Raw genomic sequence first — 21249 nt, forward strand, 5'->3', positions numbered from 1 at the left:
TTTTGGCACAGTTCTAAAGTCCAAATTTTTTATACTTCATATTTGGAGATGTCTGATGATGAGCTGAGAGGTAGGTCACACTAATAATGGTATACAATCATTAGAATGGGTAGAAAAACTACTACAATATTTAAAAGCATTAACAATACTAGTTTGTTGGTGTCCTGAAAGACTGTGGGGTTATAAATGGAACATGTAAAATTGAGAGTTTTAAACATCTGTTTGGCGCTGTTTTGGATTCTTTAACCTTTAGGACAAGACTGTCCTGTCGAGGGTATTGCTAACCATTGAACCATATATAACATTTGGCAGTAAATTCATGTTTGGCATAGAAGTTCACTTTCTCTATAAAATAAGCGGGAGTAGTAGTCTGGGTTGGGATGTCTTGCCACAAAATGAAGTGGGATGGGCCGTGACGTGGGCGAATCAGCTGGCCTCGGGTATATCCTCTTCACCCCCACGATTCAAACGGAACTTTTCCCTTCTGATAGCACGAATAAATAATTAGTATTGCAACTTATGTTTAGGAAGGAAACTTGGCAGCATCTCTCTTCCATATTGTGACAGTAGCACTCACTAATAATACGTGTCATTTAGCTGCAGTACGCCACACAACAGTCATGGGCCATTATCCGTGTGTACAGCCTTCATTGCTACATGTACTCTTTTCTGATCCAAGCTGGTAACAGTGTTCACCAGTAGTTTCATCGCGGACTGAATTCCGACATGATATGCGACCATAATGGAAAGTACAGCCTGTTTGGCATTATAACTTACCGTGTCGGCTCCAGTCGGCTGAGAACTCGGACTTTGCGACCCTAAAATACCACGGAAATACTTGGCCATGTTTTATTTCGATGTTGTATACTGGCACTATGTGCGCACGCGTGGAGACGTGGCCTAAGCCCACAATGCTTCACGGTTTCCGATCAATTACTGAGAGAGGGCGCGCCTTTCGCAACAGTGCCAACACACTTCTGCATCCAGAATCAGGATACGAGGGAAGGCAGAGCAGACGACAACATGATTACTTGGGTGCCACAGGTTTAATGTAATACGGAGTTTCTCGCGCTTTGACCTGCAATCGAGTGGAGCAAGATTTCACTTTTACCACGTTTTGAACTGTGTGTGGAGAGGTCACCAAAATATACAATACGGAAGGTAATATTGGCAGGGTAGGTGCGTAGCCCTGCGTACCGTGCTGTGTGTATTCCCGGCGTTGCATAAGACCTCCCCACCACATACCGCCGGGAATACACAGCACGGTTCACAGGGCTAGTTGGGTGCGGTGCACATATTCGTTTGTGAATCGATACACGACGCTGTAATGCATACCACACAGCGGTCGTACCGTCGTGCATTGATTCACATGTGGCTGTGGTATGGATACATGTATGATGGTAGTTGTTGCACGATAGGTGCAGCCAGTCTCAACGTTGATCAACCGTGCCGTGTCAAGTATAAAGCTTCTGTACAACAATCATGCATATATATATATATATATATATATATATAAATTAACAGATGTCCTCGTGGGAAATTACAGTGCCCAATGTGGAAAGCTAAGCGTTATTAATAATGACACAAATTACTTCATGTACAAAGCAGGGTTCTCAAAAATTTTTGAAGTTGGCGGAAAATTCAGAAAGTAGGCGGTTAGCTAATGTGTGCAACCAGGTTCCCTGGGCGGGGGAGATAGTTCTAAGCAATTTCAAGCATTCTTATACAGTGTATAAAAGGCTATTCCAACATACACACAGGAGGGAGGGTTTCAAGGAGGGGGTCCCCTCCCTGAAAGCAAGAAATTTTTAAAATTTGAAGACATTTTGGAATAATTTCATGCATTATTGTACTGTATGAAAAACCATTTCAGCATGAGAGTGTTAAGGATTATTTTTAAATTTGAAGACATTTCTGAGCAATTTCATGCATTCTTATACAGTGTATAAAAGGCTATTTCAACATACACAAAGGGGGAGGGTTTCAGGGACGGGGGTGGGCAAGAAATTTTTAAATTTTGAAGACATTTTGGAGTAATTTTATGCATTCTTGTACAGTATTAAAGACCGTTTCAGCATACAGAATAATCATTATCATTGCCAATTACAACATGTTTTCAAGGGATAAAGTTTTAAAAAAAGTCAGAAAAATTAATTTGATATCACTTGGGCCTGTCAACTACATTCAGTTGACAAGGATAATAGCAAAATTTCACCAGACTGTTGTGTAGAATTATGTTTAGCTCATGACTTGAACAAACATTTTGAAATACATCATAGAATGGGGCCTAGGGTTTTCACAACCCAGGTAACGATCCGCTAGAATCCTGACCAGCCTGGCTGTACAAAGTGTTTTACTGATTTAAATAAACTTGATTGAAGATACAGTAAAATCAAAGAGTTTATTCAATTCAATGAATTATAGGAACACAATTTTCAGTGATTTTAATTCACTGTACTAATTTCACAATAAAACGAATCCGCGAGCTGATTATTGATTTTTTGCTGATGTTGAATATAATTGAAAAAGAGAGCTAAATTTCAGTGTTCATGTTTGATAAAACCTCAAACTATAAACGACACTGAACGCCAGCCTGTACTACACAGTACACACAACGCGATATCGGTCGACCTGAAATTTGACACTGTGATCGACGTAGCGTTTCAAAAGTACGAAAAGTGAGACTAAGTAATTTTAACCTCCCATAACCAACAGACAAAGTCACAAAATCAAAGTTTTCAAGCGTCGACTTTCTCTTCCGCGATGCACACAACCACAGCCCCTCCACAAAGCGCGATGTCGATCGACTTGAGTTGAATATTGACATCGTGATCGACCATGGATAGATTGACGTGGCGTTTCGAAAGTATGAACACTGAGACTCAGTAACTTGTGGTCGCTTTAGATTTTATCAAAAACCTACCAAACCCATCAGACTAGGCCCTACTCTTACGCAGAAAACCAAAGCTCTCAAGCGTCGACTTTCTCTTCCGCGTTTGAGCGAAACAAAAGTCGGCTTCATTCGGAAATGGTCGGCTATTCGCGGGCATAACGTAATTGTATGTTAGTCCAATTTTCGGCTATACCCGATGTGAACGTCGGAATAATTCGGGCTGTGATCGGGCGAGCGAGGTTGACCTCGAGAGCGATGCCCAGTGTATAGTACAACACGTTCGCTGATCGCGGTACTACAGTGATAGCAACAAGTTCACCGCGTAAATTGCTACCACATCGGCACTTCTGAAATATTATCTGCGGCTTGCAAGACCACCAAAAAAATCTAATTATTGTTATCAAAACCAGAATTTCCGGGCCAGAGAGCGAAACAGTGCTGTAAAGTAGCCGGCCAAAATACGAAAGTAGCCGGTCAATTTGGCCGGCATCCGGCTAAAAATGAACACGCTGACAAAGTAATAATATGTTAGGCCAAAAAAAATAATAGGTTTGTTTCTGGTCATTGATATGTGGAAAAAATGATGCGGCGACGCGATATTTTGTTTTTCAATTTTTTTTTATTTTTGGTGGAATTTGATACATTTTCCCCTTTTTTCCATCGGGGTAAATGAAAAACAGGAAAAAAAAAGAGTTGACGGGCACACTTTGAAGTGATGCGCGCGCTGACCGGAAACAAATCAATTTTCTTCATTGGCCTTACTGAAGTTTCATGCATCCTGCAATCTTCATACAGATCTCCTGCAGTCGTCTGTCTGAAGATTGCAGGATACATGAAACTTCCTCTACAGAGATTATTTCTTTGTACTTGTAGTAATTTGTGTGTATATATATATATATATATATATATATATATATATATATATATATATATATATATATATATATATATATATATATATATATATATATATATATATATAACGTTATTCACAAAATAAGGCCCTGTATGGACGAGGGCTCAGTGAGTGACGTATTCCAATACGTCATTCACTGAGCCCTCGTCCATACAGGGCTGTATTTTGTGTATAACCCTATTATTAAACACCTCCCTCCATTAATCGTCCGTATAAACTAATTCTATGGTAAATTTTGAGGGATGCGGCATGCACGATAGGAGTGGAATGCGCGCGATCTACTGCTCCGTAGTACAAGTCCCTTGCGTTGGCATGAAACCAATTAATTTTCAGTGCAGTAGAAGCAAACTTCGCTGAATGTTTTCAATTGAATTAGTTTTTTAAAATAAAAATCAATTGCATTTATAGACTCAGTTTTGTGTTTCGTGTGTTTTAAACCTTATACTACGAATACATTTTGGTTGAAGTTGTTATTATGTCTATAACTCACCATAAAATAGTTTGTTTACATCTGATAATCACTAGGTCAAAGGTCCCCGTATTTGGGACTCCGCGTACTATACAAAATACGGAAAGTTATTGGACGGTCAAACTCCCATAGGTTACGGCAGTAGGTGTATAATAAATATATGGTATATACATACATACATACAATATATTATAGTCGCGCCAGCGGCTTACTGACTACGCATGCGCAGATTCATAATATACTATACGAGTAACCGGAAGTGTACCCTACTTTCATGGGGGCCGCCATGTTTATTTGAGTACTCGTAAATAAACAAATACGAAATGTGCAAATTATTATTTTATAACACGCCATTTATAAAATATATTCTTTTATTAGCCAGTAAGTGTTATTATACATCTTGTCGCTAATATCACGCATAAAAAATTAAAAAAGGGAGAAAACTCGTGCATATGAGTGGGGCATACGCAAAGAATGCTGGGATTGAAGATTAGAAAAGCGCCCCTATGTCAATAATTAGATTCAAAAATTGCCAGTTTTTAGACGGTACGCTCGCTATAGTTTCAGCTTGCAAGTGAAAGGTGGGCAGTGCGGTTACCATTGCTATGATAATGATTGCATAATACGTCCCTTGTTTAAAGCAAGAGGCTGTTATCATGGAAAAAATTGTCAATTATTGTCCAACGTTTTTACACATTACAGAAAACCTATAAGCTTACCTGCATTGCTTTTAAGGTTTGACGTCGTACGTACGTGAAATGCTTTCATCAGAGGGAAAGTGGGCATAGTTGTCATATAAACATTTATGAAGTAACAATTAATTATATTATCATGAATCAATACAAATAACATTGCCAATCTTGACCCCTGGCGCGACACCAAGGGCTGAGCCCTATATAATATTATATGTGTGTGTGTGTTTGTGTGTGTGCGCACACCATCTATCTACCCCATATGTACATTATCTATATCCAAAATGTAACACAATCAAAGTGTTTCAATCATTTTATAGGCCAGTCTCTGAATACTGTATTATCAATGCTATGTGCTTCCTAATGCAAATACTTTATTGATTGATCAATCAACAGAATAATATTTAAGATTTATAATTGTACAAGGCAGAGTTACATGAAATGTTAACACTGATTTAATGTAACAATCTGTCTGTTATCACACTCTTTTTTCTTCTTCCATGATATCTACCTGAATAATCTCCTATTTAAATTTTACTTAAAGATATTATTCCAAGACGAATGAATCCAACTTGTCAAAATATTGTCATTTACATGATAATCATAGTTAGAGACATTTGCATGAATGCGGAGTTAAGACACTTTTGATAAGATGCATCATTGATTAATGGCTTTTGCAACATATTGACATCTATAACAATAGTGGGCTCTTCTTTAAAAAAATCAAGATTTGTTTATAAGTAATGAAGATTTAATTGTTCAAAAATATCAAAGTATCTGTGAGCCTTGTATAAATATTTCAATCAATGCTATAGATATTTCCTGTGTTTCTTCACCTTGAGTCAAAGGCTGTAGCTTTACTTGTATGTAACCCAGAATAGTTTAGTTTGCAAGCATATTCCAGATTCTGATCAACACTCGTGATCATTCTGTTTGAGGTAAAACTGACCCTCCATGCACACTGGTAATTATTTTATCCACAGCTTGAATGAGTATTTTGTTGCCAAGGTTACACGCCTTTGATGGATTAACTATCTGCCCACCAGTTCATTACAGTACCTATAGAGATTGAGTTTCCCCTTTAACCCTTTAGGCGCCAAAGTCAATTTTTGTCGCTTTTAAAAATATACGAAATCAAATTTTCAGATTTTAGGCAAAATTTTGATAAAAAACTGTAGCCGATGAAATGTGATATCCATTTGGTTCAAAATTATCAAAAACATTTCAGAAAAATTCACAAAAATTAGTAAAATGTTGCACTAAACTTTTGGTGGGTAAAATTACAGCACTCAAAAGGGTTAATATAGTGGGGTCTTATCTGCTTCTCTAGACTCTAGTCCTTTTGCATTTCTGCTTGTCCAGTGTACATGTAGCTTTCCATTTCAACGTTACAATCTGAAGCCAATATATACTCCTTCTATCGTACAGTCATTTTCTTTTGTATTCACCATTGCTTCAGGTGCGATTTTTTTCAAACTGGTTTTATTTAGCCAACTTCTCAGCTCCCGCCCATGATATGAAATTGATTGACAGCATGCCATAGTGAGGTTTATTACATTGTTGATGAAGTGGCAGACACATTGTCTCGTGATTTAATCTACATATTTCTACCTGTGAGATACATGTATCTCAGTCATGTTCATGCAGACTCCATATTACCCTTGAAAATTTCACATAATTGCAGCTGGTAATTTGTCCAGGCAACTTAATGAAATGAAATCCAGGCAAATGTACACTTTGAATTTTCTCTTTCTAATTTGCATTTACATTCTCACCTAGACATAGAAGTTTATTTAATTATGCTAGGATCATTTACAATGATCTTTTCAATTGTTTTCCAGCGTCTTGTAATCAAAGTCAGAATAAATGTATTTCCTGCAGTGCGGAAATATGGTTGCTTGGTTTTGAAAGATTTTTTTTGGCAGCAATCCAAATACAATAAAGAAAAGGCGAGAATCACTTCAAGTCTGAAAATGGGAAAAAAATACTTCAGGGGTCAGTTTTTTTATACAATTGGTCAGGCTGAACAAAAAAAATTGTGCTGTTCCATTAACCCGACCTGCTCTATTTTTTACCTGCCGACCCAAAACTTTTTTGAGCTACATAAACACGGGAGTAAAAAAAAGGACAGAAAAAAACCGTAAAATCACGCGTTTGTTACTTGGCATTTGATTATTGCTTGAATGAGGATGTCTTTTATGTTGTTTTTTCCTTTTATATGTATGATACATTTTTCTGGAAATGTTGTAGCCAGTGTTTAACTGCCCTGAACCCCTAAAAAATGCATATTTAAAAATAAAAATATTTTGGAAAAAAAAATCCCTGCCAACCTACCTACCCTATTTTTGAAAACCATGTTATCGGAACAGCACAATTTATTTTTCTTTTGCCTCATATAACTAGAAAACTATATAAATTTAGCTGTATGAATGTAATTTTATTTATATCATATAGAGGGTGGATGAAGAAATTCATCTACAATAATTAAAGTCCACAAATTCTGTTAGAATTTGATTTTGTGCAAGGAGGTAATATAGTTTCCTCGCAAATGTCTTTTTTTCCATTTGTCAATAATAAGATTGAACAATTTTACATCCCTTCCATGTATTTAATACTAACAACCACAAGAGTGGCTTTTGTATCTGTAGGGAGTATTGTTCACAGCAAATAAATCATTTCCATTGAATATTTAAATATCAAATATTACAACTTTATAAACTTTATGAATCTCAACTTACTATTTCCCAATTGGATATCCAGAGGGTGGCTAGATATATGTCATATTTCTGTCAATGTGTCCATTTTCCCAACTGGGATCACATACTTTTTATTCTGTAATGGTTTACTCCAATCTAGTCGTCCCTTTCTGTGTGCGCATTTACATTCTAATTTTCATGTGCACAATGGAAAAGCTTGAACAAGCTGTTAATGAGACCTCTTTCAAAGAAATTAACAGTGGAACCCATACATGTTAAATTGAGACTTGTATATGTTGAATATCAGCTAGACCTTTTCACAGAGAAAGAGAGAGAAATTTAGAGTGGGGGAGAGGAAGCCAGGTGTGTATGATATATGTATCTATATATCTAGATAGATAGATAGATTTTTATGTGTATGGGGTATATGTATATACAATATACAACTGTAAGCTACATCATATAACTTTTGGGTTTTATTACAATCAAGTATGTTTTGTCATTTACAACTGTTATTCAAATGGTAATAAAAATTGCTTTTTTGCTTTGTTGTTCCATATTTTCTGATTGCAGTCCGGTGAATTTCTATCACCATGGCTCGGTTCACAACTCATCAAGTTATAGTCACATTCCTAGGTTTGAAATCAGCTCCGCTTATGATGATATATCTTCTGATGGTGTTGTTGTCAAAGTACTATCATAGGTATACATCGCCACTGTCACTCAAACCAGTAAGTTTCATTAACAATTTTTCATCCATTGTCTTGTGAGAGCGCACAGCTCATTTCAACAATCTTTAATTTAGTTAGGGGAGAAACACTGATTTCTCGAGGTGGAGGATTCTTTGACAAAAAAAAATTGACAGGTGAAGGAGAAGAAACCCATAATTTTATCCTTTAATGGCTTAAGAAAAAAAGTTCCAGCAGATTTGCATTGCCTCTGCATACAGAAGTATTGATAAATTATAATAATTAATGAACTAAAATAGACAAAAATATTGCTGTCATAGTGACAAAAAATTTCTTACCTTAACGATTTCCTTCACTCCCTCCCCTCAGAAATCAAATGGTTCTCCCCTTAACACAGTGCCACTCTTTTCTTGAATTGACAACACAAACTACAGGTATCTCCAATGAGTCATTTTTGATTTGATAGCTCATCAGTGGAATGCCCTTCCATTGTGTGAATGTTGGTATTTATTTTTCAAATACCATCATTATACTCAATTTGAATTCAAATTAACAGCAGTATATGTGATTGTACCATATTTGATACTTTTGGAAGTAAATTTGTGATATTTTTGAAGTTGTTGGTTGCAAAAATAGAGAGACATATTCAAGTTAGTAAAGGCACATTTCCATGGACTTTGTTTCTTTGTTTCTCTGATACTTCTCACTGCCAGTCTTTCAATCATGACCATGTTAAGTATATATCTTTGGCTATCATTTGATTGTTGAATGTAATTGAAACATCATTTTAGTGAAGAATCAAGTGGTTTTTTTGGTGAGATTTCTCATTGATACTGGGTCAAATTACTAGCATTCTTCATTGTACAACAGTGCATTCAGAATAAACAATTGTCTGTTATTGTTCTGTATTGTGTATCATGTGCTATAACACTGATGTAATCTACATACTGTAATTGCATTTTGATCTATTCAGTTTTTAGATGTATGAAGTTAACAAATTCTTTTGGCGTATTTTTCTTCTCCATTTACAGAAAGTATAGTCAAATTTCACTGTTTGCTGTTATTGGTTCAAATTCAAATTTTTATGAGTTAGTGACAGAATCACCTCTGAATCTGTTTTATCAAACTTTCTACTCTGCTTTTCAGAACAAAAAATTGTATGTAGAGAGAGGACAGCCTGAATGTTTAGTATAAATTGACTTGAAGTTTGTACCATTGGTTTCTTGTTCCATGATAAAAACACCAAAACACCTGATATTACCAAATTAAAAGTGATCTTGTGCTCAAATAAGGCTTTTTATTGTACCAAACGTTTATCTGTAGAAATAAATTTGCTGGCATTTTACTAATACAGTGATCAAAATTCAACAGGAGCCCTTGGTCCCAGGACAACCAAACATTGCCTTTAGACTGCTAACTTCTAAAAGTGGTTGTCCCTTGTGGCTACCATTTGTCCAAATCATGAAATGTGTCATGAATTAAACTGCAGTAAATGTGTGTGTTTGTTCCAAGCTTGCTAGTAAACTTTATCAAACAACAGTCAGTGAATGAATGTCATGTCTAAACCTGTTAAAATTTGAACAATTGATCATCAGCTAAAATTTATTCATGTGAAACTGTCTTTGATCATTCAGCATTATAACAAAAGAAGGGATCTGGAGTATAGTGTAGCATTTTGTCTTTTGTTTATTTGTTTTAGTCTGTTTGATTAGCTAATATAAGGAAAAATTCAGTATTTTGTGATATAGTATTATATTACAATGCCTTGCCCATCACATTTTGATTGGTCGAGCTGAACCACGTGACTGACCACAAATACACAGTAATGGTTTGTTCACATGCCCGTGAATATGAATAATAAGATTAAAAACTCAAAGTATCATAACTTTACAGCTGAAATGTAAATCATAATCAATCACAAAATAAAATGGAGCACTTGTAGGTCAAGTTGAGATACTTTTTTCTGAAAACATCTCCGGATTTGCCAAATTTTTAAAGCACGCATGACAGCGTCGCATATTGCTCAGTTCTGGGGCCCAGTTGTCGTTCACTTGGAAAATTTTTGCAAATTTTGACGGTTTTCTTGCGTTAGTTGATAATATAATGGAAATAACCGACTCTGCCCTGTCCATTAACGTTTATTTATGGGTGCGGGCTTGAGGAAAGCCAAAATTAAAGGGCTCAGCAAGCCTTGCCCGTTAATTTTTGGCTTTCCTCTCGCCCTTGCCCATAAATAAACGTTAATGATCAGCACATCGCCAGTTATTTCTATATTATACAGTGACTGTATAAAACTACATGACAAAATACTGAGTATACAACATTTTAGCTGGGAAATGCTTTCATTCACTGTCACTGTGTTACTTTGCTGACTGCATTAAAGTTGAACTAATGATAGATGATGTTGGAGTATGATATTCATTTGTTCATAAGATTGTCAGAAATAGTAATTATATAATTTCAAATTAGCCATGTGGCTAGGGTTAAAGAGGATTTACCGGATCTCTTCTTTGGACAACTAGTATTTGTAAAGTGTTGTCCACTTTGACTACCATGTGAAAAAAGTTCATTATAAGCCCTGCTTATACTTTGCTTTTCACCTTTGCAGATACTGATCCTGTACAATCTAACATGCAGTCTTGTAAGTCTCTACACATTATGTGGCTTCATCTATGGTATGTATGAATCCAACTCAGTGTTTCAAAAACAAGCGACGCCAACCTTGGAGCATTTCTTCTTTATCTATTTCTGTACAAAAACTCTGGAACTTCTGGATACTGTTTTCATGATTCTACGTCACAGAAGTCGTCAGATATCTTTCCTCCATGTTTATCATCACGCTAGCATGCTCCTATTGAGCGACTTTAGCTACAACTATTGTCCCTGGCCTGCTATCGCCTTTGGACTCTCCATAAACTCGTTTGTCCACGTTTGCCTCTACCTATACTACGCACAGACCGCCTACGACTCGACACAAGCACCATCATGGAAGAAAAACATGACACAGCTTCAGATTGCACAGTTTCTGGGCGGATTGGTTCACAACACCATGGGGTATTTGTACCATGGATTCTGCGTATACAGCTTCTTCTACGCATTCACTATGCTCTACCTCTTTTCAAACTTTTATTACCATGCATTTATAAAAACACCCAGCAAAAGAAAGAACAAAGTAGATATGAATTATGAGTCAAAAAATGGTAAACTTGAATAATGTTTCATTAGATTGGACAGCGTAGCATCTGTCTCTCTTTATTTACAACTCAAGAATAAGAGGAAACATTTTCTGAACACACTGAAACTGATCTGAAATTTGAATTGTTTGTAAAGCTTGGAAGAAATTAACAAGTAAGGCCAAAAAAGACAAGGATTTGTTTCTCATCCTCATGATATTACCTTGATAGTGTGAGCTCAAAAACTAAGGATACAACAATGAAAATAATTTGTCACTCTATCATTTTTGCCAGTCATTTTATAGAATGAGAAACAAGCCCATAAAAGCTTTTGGCCTTATGCATATTTTTATGTTAACATGATATTAATTAATATAAGAGATGGACATATAATAAAAACACTATTGATTGAAAATAACTCAACATCAGTACTATGAATTGTGGTATTTCTTGTTTTACCTTCATGATGTTGTAACCGACCTGAAATTTCTTTTCATAATTTTTTGTAAGTCAGCCACTAGAGGGCAGCAGTCTACTGGGAGTGAAACACCAGTCAGGAGATTGTGCTCTAAGAATGCTCATTTGTTGTTCATAGTTAATTTCTATCTTTTGTCATGAGATACAAGTTGTGTCCTTGCCAGCAAGTGTTTTGTGTGTTTCACAACACAATACTTGCAGTACAAGTATTAACCTTCTAATTGTAAACATTCTTATTCATGCTATTATTCTTTTGTATCAAGAAATATACCTCTGAGTGTATGTGGATTTGCTCACCATTGAAATATATATATAGATACATACATGTAGAATTCTATACGCACAACAAGCATACAACTCCAAAATACATTAGCCTTTCTTGTAAATGTCAATTATGGCTTTCAATCTTGAATATATAATTGGTCTTTCATTGTGGCTTCAAATAAAGTTTAAAAAAATTTAGTTAGCATGTATGCAAATATGTTTAGAATAATAGTCTTTAATTTAATGTTGGTTATTGGTTTTACACAGATTTTGGACTTCAAGAGTGGGTGTTTATGTGTAACTTTAATTTAATTGTCTCTATATTATGCAATTGAATGCTTTTATGCAAATTTCAATGTATCACGATTATCTGTTCGGTAAACTATTACCGGGTAGTAACTGTTGATTTGCCTGTACATGTTTTTTTTCAAATCATCTTGAGTTGGTGTTCTGAGTTAGTGTGTTTAAGTTTTCAAAAATAATATTGTGGATTATTATATTATGAAACAACTCTCTCTGGTATAGAAGTGTGCCTTTTATGTATTTTAGTTTGGTTTTTGTCAGTGCGACTTTTGTCAGCCAGATGTTCTTATATTCTAGCAGTGTGTTTTCAACCAATCAGTAACAAGTTTACAAAGTGCCAACCAATCAGCTGCAAGTTTACAAAGTGCCATCTATTTCCTATGAATCAACAGCTTCATATGTAATCTCAATATTATATTGAGTGTTCAATTTTTTTGCAAATATGCCATTTCAACTGAAACGTCTAATTTCATGTGCATTTATCCCTACATACTGTTCAAGATAAAGCTATTATAAATGGTACTTTTGGCTGTTCTTCTTTTTCCAAGGGTCAGAAAGCAGCCAGCTAGATTCAGGACTTCATAATCTAGACTATATCAACTCAGTGTACCAATCAAAAGATTTGTTTGGTTTGAAAACTGAATGTTTTGAGATCGATGGATTGACTCCTTCAAAATTTTAGCTGATATATTTTTTCTCAGGTATTTCCAAATTCTTTGGGATAAAAATCTGATGAGTTGATACAGTAAGTTTGATTAAGATTTGGTTATTAGTTTTAGGACGAAAATTTGTACTTTTGTGTTGACCCTCAATTTTTGTATGTCAAAACCAGTGTAGTAAGTGTTATGTACCACATTCAGTTTATAAAACACAATGTATTTGAATACAGTAAGAATGTTATGCACTTTGCAAACATGCTCTTCAACAGTAAGTGATAATCATCCCAGTTTTTTTTTCTATCTGAGTGTACTACAATATATAGCTGCAATAATTGTAGCCTTGGTAGGCTTGGCCGTGTAGCTTGCGTGATCCTTGGTTGGGCATTGCACGCATGACAGAAGCCCAAGCCGCACGGCCCACCCTACCAAGGCTACAATTATTGCAGCTATACAATATAATGCCCATCAGATAAGCTTTGGTTGTACTTGTATTGTACAGCCTGAGACATGTACACCATAAAAGAGTTGGTCAGCTCGGATGTTATGTTGTCAGAGGCTACAGTATTGTCCATTATTTGAATTCTGCAAACTCTGTTTCTTTCAAAAAATGCAAAGACACTGAAGTAAGTTTTATTTAGCTTGCCATCAACCATCAAAGTTTGGAAACATTGTGTATGAAATGAATCCATTGTATTTGTTTATCAATATTATCTTCATATGCATATAGAGGATTCTACGGTTGTCCTCATTTTAAAATTGTGTTTTAAGTTTTCATCAGTGGCATTCAGTATTTAATATTATGTAAAAACTTCATCCACACTTTCACAGCTAAAGTATGAACTTTTTGTATCATCATTATAAAGGATGTTCACCCTTCAAGTGCCGTTATTTTTCGTACCAGAATTTTAGTGCAACATACTGATTTTCAATCAATTTTTCACTAAAATTTTTTATAATTTCAGACCAAATGGTCATCACTTTTCATTGAGAACAGTTTTTGATCAAAACTTTGGGGAAATCTGGAAAAAAATTATGTTGATCTGAAAAAAATTGTGGGGGTTATATTTAACAAAGGCGACAAAAATTGACTTGGCACTCTAAGGGTTACAGCTACAATGTCTCCACATATTCAGACAACCCATTCCAAAATGTTGGGCATACATCCCTTGGACCAACAAATTTTCACTGGTTCAGTCTTTCTACTTTAACCGTACATGAATTAACTCTCAGGCAAACTAAGCAAGTGTTAAATCTGTTGATTGTTCCCTCAGATACCATTGAAGTTGATTTCAATAGTCTCTGGATTAAAAGACTGTCTCAGAAGATTGTCACAGGAGTTTATTGATTGAAATACTTTCTTTTAAAAGAATTGCACCTCGAAAATGAAAGACTTAAACTTTTGCTCAAACTTTCCTCAATGAAACTTTTGACCATTCTCTTACCAAAGCAAGAATAAAAATCAGGGGTCATCGTGCAAAATTTGGTACTAGAGAGACAAATTAGCTTAGATTTCCCCATATTTAAATTAAAAATGGCTGCCATCCCTGTGTAAACTCTATGAAAAATAAAATTTTAGTTTTGAAAAACTATGACGGTGAAAAGTTTTCTTACACCAAGAGCTTTAACATGTCCCCCCTCCCACAAGTGGTAGATAAGAAGAGAATTGAGAAAATTTGAAAGTCCAAGTTATGTCCCTCACTGAGTGGGGATTTTAAGGTCTGTTCGATCAGTCAACCTTCTGATATTTGTTACCGAAAAAAAATTTCTTAAGTTAAACAGAAAGACAGCAAAATACTGAAAATAGTGAAATACTAATAGCATTATATGCCGTTACTCAAAAGAATAGCTCAGTTAATATTCAGCATAAGGTTTCATAACGTGAATATGACGTAAAGTATACAATTTTATATTTTGTTGTGTCTGCATGTATTCCACCTAGCTATATCAATTTCAGTAACAATGCCTGTTCAAAAAAACACTCAGACTGTAAGGAGTGTTGAAGGTATTCTCTGTAAAACATTAATGAGAGCCTTAGAGAAGAAAAATAAGGCAAGGGAAACTATAAAATCCCGTGTTGTGAAACATTTTTATCGATCAACCCAAAAGAATGCAAATTGAATGAGTCCTTGACATTTTCTGTGTGTTTAATATTGCTTCTTTGTAAAATTTCATCCAGAATATTGTTACTACGACATCCAGCAGTTACATTTTTGATAGCGATAGCTAGACTGTCACACATTGGATTCCCAGTCTGCAGATACTATCACGTCACACTTTTAATTATTTTTATTTTGAGGGACGAAGAGAGTGGTTTTGTTCTGAAAAGAATGTTTGTTTGATGAGTTCAAGTTTATGCAACAAGCTTACAGTCTTTGTCCCTTATAGTTCTCACAATGATCATATAAACACCGGGAGACATTTCAGCTTTGAAAAGATTGAATTAGGTGGCAGTGTCTTTGTCACAATGTAATTTGCTGCGACAATGAGGTTTAGATATTGTCAAAGGTATTTTATTTTTCAGTAGTTTATCGGCAAGCACTGTTCCAACTCTGGTAAAGTTCATGTGGTTGTGCAATTCTCTCTGTATCTTCAGTACTTCACAGATCTCGTGAATTTTAATTTATTGCAAGTTATAGTTGGCACAAATTTATTGATATACCCTTTGCAAGTGGTACAAAAATGGAAAATTGGCAACTGAAATTGTTTGCATTATTTGACGAAATAGATTTAATGGAAAATTGTTGAAATTATTCAATGATAAGAATCGGACAAAGGACCTTTGATCATAAGCATCCCCCACCTTAAGGTAACATCTGTCTGAGTATCATCCATTATACATACATAATGACAACAACTTAAAAAGTTCGGAGATTTTTTTATTGCTATTCATATTTTTTCCCAAGCTACTATGCAAAGTAAAACGCTCACTGAGATTTGTGTTTGATAAAATTATTTCAAGGAATTGACGATAGATTTAATCTTATATAGACTGTATAGCTTCTGTACGGCAGTGGTGACCCTAAAAAATTGAGGTCATACATTTGTCAGACCATATTATAATCATGCTAGATTGTAATCTAAATCCTTTTTTTAAACTATGACATTAGCTTATAACTGTACCAGAGTAGGTACGCCTTTTTTAATATCAAAAGGAAATCATTGAATTGTATTAGTAGTTAATGTTAACCCTGGCTGTTTAGATTTGAATTTCTTATTGCTCTTTGAACATGTGCTACTTTTTACCTGACATAATGTAAGTGTGTCAAGTGGCCCCCCCCCCCCGTGTGAGGTCAAAGGTCTTGATCTTTGACCTTCAAATCATGCATCACAGATTGCTATGAGTTTAGTAATGTGAGATGAAATTACTTGACATATCTCAAAATTTAGAGTATATATAGTACATAAAATGGCATGATATTAATATGAAGTTTTTTTCTGCATTTCCAAAACTCATACAAATTCTTAGATGGAAAGCTTGTCCTGTTGACCTCAGTTCAATTAATTGAACTTTACTTTTGCACAATTTAATGCAGTGACTATTTTCATTGTGTACATAAAACAGAAAACTGCACACTATTAACAATGAATTTAACATACTTTGTAAAAAACAAAACAGGGTTTCCCACTCGCTTATGTTTTACTCAACTGCTTCTTTAGTGGGAATAAATAAAATAACTAAATTTCCCTTCAACTTGTGAAGAAAGTCATGAAATTTTACATTTGACTCTGTGGATAACATCAACACTTTGCATTTGAGAAATTTCAGTCAGGTGAGGGCATTTTGATCTACGCTGAAAAATTTTGTTTGTTGAATTCATTGATCATTCTTTAACCCTTTATGTTCTATAATTTTTCCCACCAAAATTTTAGTGCAACATTTTTATGAATTTTTCAGTTATTTTTTTAGAATGTTTGATCAAACGGACAACACATTTCATTGGCTACACTGTTTTATCTAAAGTTTGGCAAAAATCTTAAAAAATTAACTGAGGTACATTTTATGAAGGTGAAATTGACTTTGGCCCTCACAGTGTTAATGGTCCTTAGATACTGCGCAGTTCATCGAAGTGTTCAATGCGTGAAAAGATAAGCATCCCCGTCAGCACGTCTGACGTGATCAAGTGATCAAGGGGTATGAAAATTAAGGCGCCGCTTTGTATCATGTAAACCAATAAAGGGAAACAGGGGATCGTACCCGCAGCTTAAAGATGGTGACATTGAACTGGTTGAAACATTAAAACGCTCTCGGCCATCTATAACGTACAGGGCTATTCAAGTAAAGATAGCGGAGTATGGTGATATCTCCATCAGTACGATTGGACGAGCTGTGAGAACACGTCTATCGGGTGGGCCCTGGACGTTCAAAAAATTGAGGCCAGTTGCTTATGAAAATTCACTGATGCGAATATTGCCTACTGCAATGAATTCGTGAACTTTCTGCACGAACTAGACCCGCACAAAATCCAGTTCTTTGATGAGGCTGGTATAAAATTGACCAATTAGATCTCAACCCCAGATCTAGTCATGCTTTGCGTGGCAAAAGAGCAGTTGAAATACGGCGGTATATGAGATCTGCAGTAACTTTGCATTTGATGGTCAGTCTTGAGTACAACAAATACCACATTTCTCGAAAAAAAATGATACATTTGGAGGCGTGGTTTTTTGTTTGGCGAGTGGATGTTTTTGGTTTCGCGCCACAATGTTTTGAGTTTGGCCCGTTAAACTTTTCATGTGACAAGTTGCCTGACAGCTCATAAAAAGTTGCAGTCAGACGCGCTGACGGGGATGCTTATCTTTTCATGCATTGAACACTTCGGTGAACTGTGCAGTATGTCATGATGGCTTGTATACGGTACATGGGGAAAGGTTCTTGGTTACTGTTATTGAAATTATTGAATAATGTTCCAAATGTCACGCTTGCAATGACCATGTGTTTAATGTCCCCTAAAGAAACACAATATTTTCAAAACTGATTTGCACCATTCAGTTTTCTCAGCGAAATCATGCTGTTTCCCTGTATTTCACATGCGTAACCATATGTAGCAGATTTGTTCAGAAATTTGTTCTGAAATTACGGACCAAAAGTGAGTACATAATTTCAAAGTCAAGGTACAGAGCTTCACTGGTATGTGTAGGCTTGTACACACTTCATTACAAATTTCAATGCTTATCATCACCTGTACAATTGCTGTGTAGAGTAATTAATGTGTAATTTTGAAATACAATAAACCTGAATTTTGGTCAACAAAATAATGGACACTGTGCACTGCTGTTATATTTTACTGCAGTTATTGACATTTTTTCTCATTTTCTTTGCAGAGATGAAATTTTTTGCTAATTATCCAGTGATACCGAGATATCTTTGGTTTCTATAACCATTGTGCTCAATTGGACAAATTTGTGGTTCAAATCAGTTCAGTAAATGCAGTGTTTTATCAAGTTAAAGCAAATTTTATGTTGTGAACCACTTACAAGAAATTTCCTTAAATCAAATTTGAGCCAATGCTATATACCTAAGCATTGTAGGACAGTGCATTCTGTATGGAAATATTTTCTCGGTCACTTCAGCATTCCCTTAAATAGATAGCTGATAATCCAGCATTTTTTTTCTCTTCCTAAAATACTTCATTTTCCACATCACATTGGTAAAACTAGGGCAGGGTGATTCAAAGATACAAGCCCATAACTTATACAGAGTCCAACGCAAATCAATCAAGCATATTTACATTCATGTTTACATAAAGACAAAGGGATGACACAGGTATCCACTGATATGACCTGACAATGTCATCCGGTGCCTGGTCCCTGTCATACAACACTTCCCCACTCTTTATTCCTTTGCATTTTTTACCACAAGGCCATCACCAAGGTGCTTCACAGTTTTAGCTGATCAAGAGTATTTTGTATTTCACAAATTCTAACTTTGAATTTTTTCCTAGGGTACATGTATATACTCAATGACGCTTACACAATGTTCATAAGCAATATCAGTAAATTCATCGTTTGTTATTTCACTGCGACTGTTTTATATCAAATTGCAGTAATTATTTAGATGCTGATTTAGATGTTTAAGTTAGTTAATTTCCATCAGTACAGTATTAATGAGAATTTAATTTTATCCATCACTTATTCAAGATGTATTTTTATTCCTTGTTGTCAGAATCTCTGATTTGCTTGGACTGGTATCTGCCGCAAGACAAGATTTTTGCCTCCTGCAAGCTTTGTCTATTATTTCTGTCTTAGTGGACACAAAATCACTTCTGTGTCAAAATAATGTTACGAATATAAATGCCCTTTGAGTTCACATGAAAGGTGCATTAATTATCAGTGGAGAGAACGTGTCATCTTCACCGTGAATATCAGTGGAGAGAGTTAACCCTTCGAGTGCTGTAATTTTTCCCACCAAAACTTTGCTGCCACATTTTACCAATTTTTATGGATTTTTCTGAAATTGTTTTATAATTTTAGACCAAATTGATATCGTATTTCATTGGCTACAGTTTTTTATCAAAATTTTGACAAAAATCTGAGAAAAATTGAGAAGGATATATTTTATAAAGGCGACAAAAATTGACGTTGGCACTCAAAGGGTTAATAAGATGCATGGCTCCCAAGATGGCAGCTCATAAACCAGATGTGAGGTGGACCGTACAAAAGATTTTCAGAAGAAGAAATGTCTCTAATCTGACTAATCTTCAACTCTGTAGATAGAATGATTTGTAATTTGTATGGAATAATATGCCAAACTGGAGAGAAAGTAAGTATTTTTTGGCAAAAATTTGTCATTTGAATTTTTTGGGTTGAGTTTACATGGACAATGGTAACATTTCAGTTTCAAACAAGAATTAATGGGTTAGTTCCATCATGTAAAAATTTGTGAAATACGTGGCAAAAAAATTTTCACTAGTGTAACATTGACTCAAAATGTACATTGTCTAGCACATGATGAAGAAACTGAAAATTATAGTGGTTTGTGGTTTGAAGGGTTTGTAACCTCATTTTCACTTACTGTCTGCCCATGAGCATCTTTGCCATATATAATTAATAATGCAGTGAAATGTATGTCAGTTTTCAGTGACTTGAATATAAACGCAGCTATCATTGCCAACCAGCACTATATGTTCCACTATTGTAAGAATATTGTTCAAGGAACATACACTATGCATGGCTTGAGTATTCTATCAGTGTGTTAAAAATTCATGAAATGTTTTATCATTTAATATCAAACATCTGCCGGTATCTTTGTTCACAGTTCCTTTCAGGATTCATGTAATGTATGTGTAACCACTTCCTCAGAGACATTCTGATAAAAATATTGTAAACTTCAATGAGTATCAATTACATTTTAATCATTTGGATTTGAGGAGAAAATATTGAGTTTTATATTCTTAATTTTTTCAGTAATTATGGCAATTCAGCTGAAAGAGCCACTGATATATAATTCTTGAAAGTCAAGCTTTATGACGATGATAAAAATTTTTGAAGAAGTATTTACAAACCTAAAACCAGGCTGTGCAGTTTTCAAAAATGAGGAAATATCTCATGGGTGCACTTTGACACTTTGACAACCTTGATTTTTGATAAGAATGTGATAACCAAGATAGTTAGACGTCAATCTTCACTCTGTCAGAAAATGTCCGATTGTTTACGTTTTTGAAAAATTTCTCACTTCTGCCTTTTCAGGCTTGTATTAATAACAGTGAGAAAGGTTTATAAAAAAGACAAAAGTAGAAGTACTCCTGGTTATTATCACTGTTCGCTGATCACTGCGTCTCACGTGACTTGACTGGACGCAACTCGTAGTAAGACACAGATACCGGCAAACCGCCATTTTGAAATGAGACAGTTTTTGGTCTCCTGGAAGTTGTTGATTGCGCATGCCCGCACATAGTGCATCATTTTTTATCGCGGGCTTTTTAGTCTAGTCTGGTACCTGCCAATATTTCAAAACTTGTAAGAATGTTAATTAAATCCTCGATTAAATTCTAGCCATGTTCGCTGTGATAATTTTAGCTTTA

At 35.2% G+C, this 21249-nt stretch overlaps 2 protein-coding genes across 4 annotated transcripts in view; one reads left to right on the forward strand and one right to left on the reverse strand.

The window, feature by feature from the left end:
- The window catches only part of LOC139123181 (general vesicular transport factor p115-like), a 42520-nt gene extending 41589 nt beyond the window's left edge, over positions 1–931 (reverse strand). For both annotated transcript variants that reach the window (XM_070689276.1, XM_070689277.1), the window contains exon 1: positions 778–931. In XM_070689276.1, coding sequence (XP_070545377.1) covers positions 778–846 — 69 coding nt within the window. In that variant the 5' untranslated portion in view covers positions 847–931. The remainder of the gene's footprint in view (positions 1–777) is intronic.
- On the forward strand, positions 929–14554 carry LOC139123182 (very long chain fatty acid elongase 5-like). 2 transcript variants are annotated; one of them, XM_070689280.1, is made up of 4 exons: positions 929–1161; positions 6812–6965; positions 8240–8397; positions 10964–14554. In XM_070689280.1, the coding sequence occupies exons 3-4, from the start codon at positions 8260–8262 to the stop codon at positions 11567–11569; spliced, it is 744 nt and encodes a 247-aa protein (XP_070545381.1). In that variant the 5' UTR covers positions 929–1161; positions 6812–6965; positions 8240–8259; the 3' UTR covers positions 11570–14554. The 2 variants fall into 2 exon arrangements, with proteins under 2 accessions (XP_070545381.1, XP_070545380.1); XM_070689279.1 differs by lacking the exon at positions 6812–6965 and having other exon boundaries at positions 930–1161.
- Positions 14555–21249: the final 6695 nt, after the last annotated feature.

The sequence above is a fragment of the Ptychodera flava genome, chromosome 22 (assembly GCF_041260155.1).
Source record: "Ptychodera flava strain L36383 chromosome 22, AS_Pfla_20210202, whole genome shotgun sequence".
In the NCBI taxonomy this organism is placed as follows: domain Eukaryota; kingdom Metazoa; phylum Hemichordata; class Enteropneusta; family Ptychoderidae; genus Ptychodera; species Ptychodera flava.

Bases quoted from the DNA above. Each gene is read 5' to 3' on its own strand.
- LOC139123182 (XM_070689280.1), top strand. From the start codon at position 8,260: ATGGCTCGGTTCACAACTCATCAAGTTATAGTCACATTCCTAGGTTTG. The intron at 8,398-10,963 runs GTAAGTTTCATT...TCACCTTTGCAG, and splicing joins CGCCACTGTCACTCAAACCA to ATACTGATCCTGTACAATCT.